At 43.1% G+C, this 8,480-nt stretch overlaps 1 protein-coding gene across 8 annotated transcripts in view; it reads right to left on the minus strand.

Moving 5' to 3' along the window:
- The window catches only part of LOC124544759 (eukaryotic translation initiation factor 4E transporter), a 282,347-nt gene that overhangs the window by 95,571 nt on the left and 178,296 nt on the right, over nucleotides 1-8,480 (minus strand). For all 8 annotated transcript variants that reach the window (XM_047123432.1, XM_047123429.1, XM_047123431.1 and 5 more), the window contains one exon: nucleotides 6,821-7,009. In XM_047123432.1, coding sequence (XP_046979388.1) covers nucleotides 6,821-7,009 — 189 coding nt within the window. The remainder of the gene's footprint in view (nucleotides 1-6,820; nucleotides 7,010-8,480) is intronic.

Consider the following 8,480-nt stretch of genomic DNA (forward strand, 5'->3'; position numbering starts at 1 on the left):
GATGATCACTACAATAATTCCATGTTCCACAAATTGCAAACCATGATGTTTTCATATGTGCAGGCCCTTTATTTAACTGGTGGTGATTTTCAGGACTCCAATCTACATCTATACTCTGCAAACCAATGTGAGGTTCATGGCAGAGGATACATCCTGTTGTACCACTATTAGGGTTTCTTTCATTCCATTCACGTATTGGGCATGGGAAGGATAATTGATGGATTTACTGAATGAATGCATCTGTGCATGCAACGATCACTCTAATTTTATCCTCACAATCCCTATGTAAGCAATATGTATAAGGTTTTGTGTGTTTCTGAAGTCATCATTTAAGGCCGGTTCTTGGAACTTTGTTAATAGACTTTCTTGGTATAGTTTACAGTAACTCTGACACACTCGCTTGGATCAAACAAACCTTTGACCATTTGTGTTACCTTTGTCTGTATATATATCCCCATTAGTCATATTTGGTACAGGTCTCTCACACTTAAACAATGGAAAATCCAGGATGGAATGTAACAATACGAGAGAAGGAAAGTTGCTACTTACCATATAGCAGAGATGCTGAGTCACGGTAGACACAATAAAAAGACTCACACGATCATAGCTTTTGGCCATTAAGGCCTTGTCAGCAGTACACACACACACACACACACACACACACACACACAAAAAAAACTAACCCACCCATCTGCAGTCTCAGAGAGCTGCAACTGCAGACTGTGTGTGTGTGTGTGTGTGTGTGTGTGTGTGTGTGTGTGTGTGTGTGTGTGGGCGCGCGCCCGCCCGCAAGTTGCGCGTGTGTGTGTCAACTGTTGACAAAGGTCTTAATGGCCGAAAGCTATGATTGTGTGAATCTTTTTATTGTGCCTATTGCGCCTCAGCATCTCCACTATATGATGAGTAGCAACTTTCCTTCTCTCGTATTGTTACATTCTCTCATACTTAAGCAACATTCAAGTTCTGGTCACACAATTGATTTTTTTTTTTTGTTTGATTTGGTTTTGGGGCACAAAACTGCTACGGTCATTAGCGCCCGGTCTGTGACTTAGGAAACGGTAAAAAACGAAAATGGAAACCAGCAGCAATGGGAACGAAACTCAAAAAATTGGAGAAACTAAAAGCAGAACGAAAGCTTAAAAATCCACTACAGAAAGGGGTTGGTTGTCCCCAAAAAAAGCTTCAAATGACTGACATCTCACTGGCACTAATAAACTCGAGAACGCAATCGGCCGAGCACGTGTCATCTGCTAAAATGGACGATATATCAGGCGACAGCTGTAGATGGCGCGTATCGGAGTAAAATAGGGGCACCCAGTTAAAAGGTGTCTTACCGTCCACAGCTGAGAGCAGTGGGGACAGAGTGGGGGAGGATCGCCGCTTAAAAGATGTCGATTGCTAAAAAGACAGTGCCCTATCCGGAGTCTAGTTAAAATTACCTCCTCCCGACGACGCGTTCAGGAGGAAGAGGTCCAAGCACTGGGAAGAGCTTTCACGTCCCGCAATTTATTATGGGGAAGTGTCGACCAATGTGCGTGCCATAAAAGAACAACACGACGACATAAAACACTCCGTAGCGGCGAAGGGAATCGATCAAATAGCTGCCCGAAGAAGAGAGACTGCAGCCTTGGCCGCTATATCGGCCGCCTCATTTCCACAGATACCAATGTGTCCTGGGAGCCAGAGGAACGCCACCGAGACAAACCCCAAGTGGAGCAAGCGCAGGCAGTTCTGAATCCGGTGGACCAGAGGGTGGACAGGGTAGAGAGCTTGGAGACTGAGGGGAGAGCTGAGAGAATCTGAACAGATAACATACTGTATCCGCTGATGGCGACGGATGTATTGGACAGCCTGGAGAACAGCGTAAAGCTCCGCAGTATAAACCGAACACTGGTCAGGAAGCAGAAATCGGTTTGGGGTGTCGCCAACAATATAGGCACTCCCAACACCTAACGATGTTTTCGAGCCATCAGTGTAAATAAATGTGGCTTCCTTCATTTGTGCACAGAGCAGCAAATGCCCGACGATGAAGTGAAGGGGTACCATCCTTGGGAAATTGACAAAGGTCACGGAGCAGGCAGATCCAGGGAAGGAGACAAGGCGGTGCTGTACACCAAGTTGTCGAGAAGGTTTTAGGAAAGCAGAAGGAAAGAGAATGGAGCAGTTGACGGAAGCGGACTCCTGGTGGTAGTAGGGAGGAAGGGCGGTCTGCATACCCTACATCCAAGGAGACGTCGAAAAAAATGTCATGGGCCAGATTAGCAGGTATGGAAGACAGATGGCTAGCATAACGACTCAGAAGGACTGCTCGCCGATTGGACAGCTGAGGTTCAGCAGTCTCAGCATAAAGGCTTTCCACAGGGCTGGTGTAAAAAGCTCCACAGACACTAAACGTAATCCACGGTTGTGGACAGAGTCGAGACGCCGAAGAATAGATGGCCGAGCAGAGGAGTAAACTATGCTTCCATAGTCTAATTTCGAGCGCACTAAGGCGCGATAGAGGCAGAGAAGGACCACTCGGTCCACTCCCCAGGAGGTACCATTCTGGACAAGGAGGGTGTTGAGGGATCGCAGACAGCGAGCCGAAAGATAGGAAGCGTGGGAGGACCAGCACAGTTTTCTGTCAAACATAAGACCCAAGAATTTAGCGACATCCGAAAACGGAAGGTTGACAGGTCCTAGATGTAAGGAGGATGGAAGAAACTCCTTACGACAACAAAAATTAACACAAACGGTCTTACTGGGAGAAAAGCGGAACCGATGGTTGTGAAGTTGGGGTACGTAAAAAAAATCTTCACGAGTATGCTCTTTTTTCGAAGTCTTTGTGTCTGACTTTTGGGCTCGAGATTTAGCAGAACCCAATGAAGGGTGAACCATAGAGTGAGCAGGCGAAAGTGGGGAGGTCGAACGGGCGATCTTTGCGGTGGCCGATCTGACAACCGTGGCACTAAAGGTGAGATCACAAGTCTGCATGGCCGCCTCCTTTGTTGGCCGAGGAAAGGCAAGGACAGTGCTGTATTTTCCTGTCTGAGGCGCAGTGGGCTTTCGACTGGCGAATAATTTTCGAGCAGCAAAGGTCGACACCTTTTCCTTCACTCTGATTTCCTGCATGAGCTTTTCGTCTTTAAAAACGGGGCAATCTCGAAAGTAAGCAGTGTGGTCACCCATACAGTTGATGCAACGAGGGGATGGAGGTGGACAAGCACCCTCATGGGCATCCTTCCCACACGTAACACATTTGGCTGGATTGGAACAGGACTGGCTGGTGTGATTCAACTGCTGACACCGATAGCAACGCGTAGGGTTTGGGATGTAAGGGCAAATGGAAATTATCTCATAGCCTACTTTGATTTTCGATGGGAGTTGAACTTTGTCAAATGTCAAGAAGACAATACGGGTTGGAATGATGTTCATGTCAACCCTTTTCATGACTATGAACAGCCATTACGCCCTGGTCAGACAGGTAGTGTTGAATTTCTTCGTCGGACAATCCATCGAGGGAACGTGTATAAACGACTCCATATGAGGAATTTAAAGTGCAGTGCGCTTCCACCCGAACAGGGAAGGTGCGTAGCAGTGAAGAACACAGCAATTTTTGTGCCTGGAACAAGACTTTACAGGACCTGCAATTGCGGCGACACCTTTCTGAATAATGAAAGGGTTGACGTGGAGAAATCGTGACCTTCGTCAGACCGAGAAACAACAAGGAACTGTGGCAACGATGGAAGGACTGTCTGTGGCTGAGACTCATTGAACTTACGATTGTGAGCAGACATAGTAGAAGAAGAGGAAACCATTGCGAAAGTATCCCCCATGATTACCGGCGTCTCTGATGCGCACTCCTTCCTTGTGGGGGCCATCTCTGAGGGCACTCCCGCCTTAGGTGATTGTTCACACCTCAGGTCACACCTCTCGAGAAACAGAGGGACCAATCGGCACTTTTGGAAGGTATCAGCTCGGGTAATCACCCTCCACGGGCCTGGCTGTTACCAGGGGGTACGTACGTGTCCTACCTGTCTACCCGGGGCGGGGAATTACGCGTTACCCCGTCACAAGCTACGCATGGAAATGCGTGGGTCGGCCTTCAGACACGCACAGGGAGGAAAAAAGAGAAAGGGAAAAATCAAAGGGAAAGGAAGGAAGAGAGGTCTCAAACACCGCAGCGGAGAAAAGGGCAAAGAGAAGAGGTAAGGAAAAGGGAAGGACAAAGGAAGGACGAGGACTTGCAAGTGGAGAAAGCAAAGAATTTGTTACAGTTTCGAGCGTCCGTCTCCGGACGTAGGCACAAAACACTCCCAGAGGGGGAGAAAGGGAAGGAAAGAGGCGGAGGTGAGGAGGGGGGGGGGGGGGGTGTATGCAGCCCGGAAAGGAAGGAAGGCCACATTAGCTCGGGGTCCTGTGCTTGCTACGCACGTTTCCACAAAAGAGTTGACCCCCTGGGGGGCCTCACAATTGATTTGTAAGCAATATCCTTTGTAGACTTATTGCTTTGTATAAGTTGGCTGTTTCCAATAGTGACTCATTGATATTATAGTCTGAGCATACATTTTTTTATTTTGTGATGTGCACAGTTTTACATTTCTGAAAATTTTAACCAAATTGCCAATCTTTGAACCACTTTGAAATCTTATCAAGATCTGTCTAAATATTTATGCAGCTTCTTTCAGTCAGTACATCACAGGTAACTGCATCGTCTGCAAGAAGTCTGAGATTACTATTAATATTTTCTGCAGGGTCACTGATACACAATATGAACAGCAGGCGTCCCAACATTCTCCCCTGGGGCACACATCAAGTTACTTCTACGCCTGATGATGAATCTGATCAAGGTAACACACACTGCCACCGCCCCCCCCCCCCCCGCCCACCCAAATCAGAAAGTCCTCAATCCAGCCATAAATTTCAATTTCTACCCCATATGAGCATACTCTTGACGGTAAGCATAGGTGTCGTACTGAGTCAAATGGTTTTCGGAACTCAAGGAATACTGTATCTACCCAACTGCCTTGACACAAAGCTTTCAGTATGTCATGTGAGTAAAGTGAGACATTTTTCACGTGGTCAATGTTTTTGGAATCCAATGTTTTAGTTTCTGCGAGCTCATACATCCCAATAAATGAAGCCAGGGTTCATCAGAAAAAAGGCACTTTACAATGAATGTCTCGTCCCACATAGGTCATTTTGGTACCAGCACGAGTGTCTTAACTGGTCAATAAAAGCACTTCTGTTCCTTTTGAAGGTTTCAGTAAGTTTGTGCTCAACTTTGTTACTGATTCACCGATCTTAGGTACTAAAAGTGTGGAAAGTTTTACTCAGCTTTCTTTCAAAAACCATTCGTAACATGTTTAGCTTATTCTAAGACTGATATTCCACCTGCCACATTTAACAACGGAGCAATGTATCTTTCAGTGACTGGTGTCTGCCCATAGGGGTATATGTTCCTACAACAATAGAGACCACCCATTCGTGTCTGTGAAACACCTTATATGTTACTACATAATTTATTTTAAGGGAGTATTACACTAACACCTGTCACTAAAACTGTTTCCCGCCAGACTGAGGCCTTTAGCTTTGTCAAATATGGGCAGCACTTTCACTAATAATAATGCTGTATAGGCACACGTGACCCATCCAACAACTCTAGCCAGTCTCTCTCTCTCTCTCTCTCTCTCTCTCTCTCTCTCTCTCTCTCTCTCTCTCTCTCTGCTACTTGAATTTAAAGTGTTACTGTCTAGTGCAAACATTTCATAGCAATACACAGGTGGAAAATTGAAGACATCTGGGAAAGCTTAGTGTTTATCAAGATTTCCCTGTAGATCAATGTAATTATCTGCTTTACAGTAGATTCCATATAAAAATTGGGTAAACAATAAATAAAAATTTAATGTGCGATTCAATGTGCCAAGTGAGAGAACTTAAACCTTTAAATGTCCAGACATATTAAAGATCTGTGTGCAGAACCAGGACTATAACCCTGTCGAGAGCACAGTTTTAATTTGTCGGGACCGTCCGTATCAGCACACTATTCACCGCAAAGTGAAAAATTTATTACGAGTACTTTAAGCTTTTCCTTTGCGGGGAACAACCTACCTCCTGAGCATTCCTCGGTCATTAGAAGCTTGATTTTAACAGTACCTATCCTTCATACTTAATAGCTACTCTTACTTACATGTTGGGCTACCAGTCCTTAGAGAGAAAAAAAATCAATAGCAGAAAAACTTTATAGAAAACCGGTTTGAAACAAACTTGGGCGCACAGTTCTCTCAAGTTCAATTCAGAAAAGATTTCTGGCAGTGGTACTTCTGTTTTTTAACACAGACAAATTTCTATTTTAATAAGGCCTCATGAAGATACTTCTTAAATATGTAATTTAGAAATAGCTACTGAAGCACGATGTTCTTAAGCAAGAATCATATTACTTATTTCCTGCAAGCAATAATTATAAAGGTAATATCAATTAAAAACATAGAATTGCATGTAAACAATGCAAGGGAGAGAATGAGGTTTTTACTTAGTAGCAGCATCTGCTATTATCAAAATCTGATTGGTTGACTGCCACAAAAAACTAGACCCTTCTTTTTCACAGGTATTACCAATGGAAGTATCCAAGCTCAACTTATAACCTGTTTTACAGTTCACCAAGACAGAGAGTGAAGCTATGAAAAGATATGCGAATTGAGCCTGAATCATGTAGTGTGCAAGTGAATTGTCAACTATGGCACACTGTCTTTTGAGTGCTGGTCGTGCACACTGTTTTAACCTGCTAGTTTCATAATGAGAGACACACAACTTATACACTGACAATTAACTAATTTATTACCTGTTGGACTTGAAGCAATTTCATAACCAAATCCTTGGGGATTTGCATCTGCTGTTGCTGCTGAGAGATATTAGTAGTTTGCTTGTTTTGGGAGTTAGTATTCTCCAGGCCTCCTACCATATTCACAGAATGATCAGGAATTGATGTCTGGCGACTAACTTGCCTATTTTGTTGTGAGTTTTTCAGCATCTGCAACCAGAATAATTTATCTTATTAATAACATGGTACCTTCTATATACGATGTTTCATATACCACCTCTAAAATCATAGTTTTAACATCTGCCAACAGTTGTGTACATAATTTATCATAAAGGAGAGGATAATTTGGTGAATTTGATGGAATGAACAACATTACATACAGAACAGGGAAATAATGACCTTCATTGCAAAAACTTTATGCTACAATACAACTTCTTATAAAATTATATAGTGTGTAAAACCTAGTTTCTGAACAAGTAACTACTGTATCATTGGAAGCTTGCTAGAGGTCAAGATTTGCTTTCAAAGGCTTTAAACATGCCAAGGGCAATAGAGACCGAACTAAAGCAACCAGACAGGTTTATGGAGTTATGCTATATAAAGTGCTCTTAGTTTGCATTACATTTCATGCGAAAATTGACATCCAATGTATTCTAAACTTCAGAAATTCTAATAAACTTTAACTACATCCCTACAATATACATGAAAATTTATCAACTAATATGATCCTCAGTGACCTGAATATCCGAACAATCAAAATTAAAAATCAGTTTGCATTAATAACATTTATGAAAATTAAACACACAGATAAAGTGCGCATAATGGCATGAAAGTATGAAAAGGACGGAACGGCTAACAGTACTTACCTTAATGTGGTGGCCTTCCAATACTGCCAATACACATTTAAAAATGTGAACACTATTTGTCACTTCTGTAATTAGAAGTTCCTTTTTCCAGAAAGAAAGGGATAAGTTTGGAAAATACAAAAAAGAGGAGCAGTTCACTGTACCTTTGTCATTTTGTATATGTATGGTATCAATACAAGACCCACAGATGAGGCTTTACGAAAAGCTCTCCATGTTAATGATGACATGTCAAATAGTATTTAAAACAAGGGTTTGGTAGAAAAGTCATGGCATGGTTGGCTGGAAGACCCCCAAAGAGCATGTTCAGCCTACTAATTGGAATGGTTTTTTCTATTGTGTGTAATGTTTCTGTTGGCTGATGATAGGATGATGAAACCCAGTGCTGTAACATAGCCTGTTCCTCTCTAAGTGGACCACAGAGGGCTTTAATGTCTCAACTGATGGATGAATCACCAGCAGTATTACATGCTCCCTCTCCCTGAGTGTCTGTGGGAAATTGAATTTAATGCAGCACACTGGTGCTAAGACTGGCGATCAGAGACTGTCAACGCCATTCCTCACCTTTGCCAGAATGGCAAAGGAAAGCAGCCAACACCATGACATACCCAAGCAGTTACCCATCCTAGCACTGGCCACACCTGATTTTGCTTAACTTCAGTGATCTGATGAGAAACAGTATTAAACAAGCCAAGGCTGTTAGCAAGGGTTAGATGTGAAGTGCATAATGTGACACAACCAATGAAAATGATAAATGTGTAATTCTGAGTTAAGATGGATTACATTTTAAGTTAAGGTGGTTAAATTCTCACAATGTA

This window comes from Schistocerca americana, chromosome 8 (assembly GCF_021461395.2).
Source record: "Schistocerca americana isolate TAMUIC-IGC-003095 chromosome 8, iqSchAmer2.1, whole genome shotgun sequence".
NCBI lineage: Eukaryota > Metazoa > Arthropoda > Insecta > Orthoptera > Acrididae > Schistocerca > Schistocerca americana.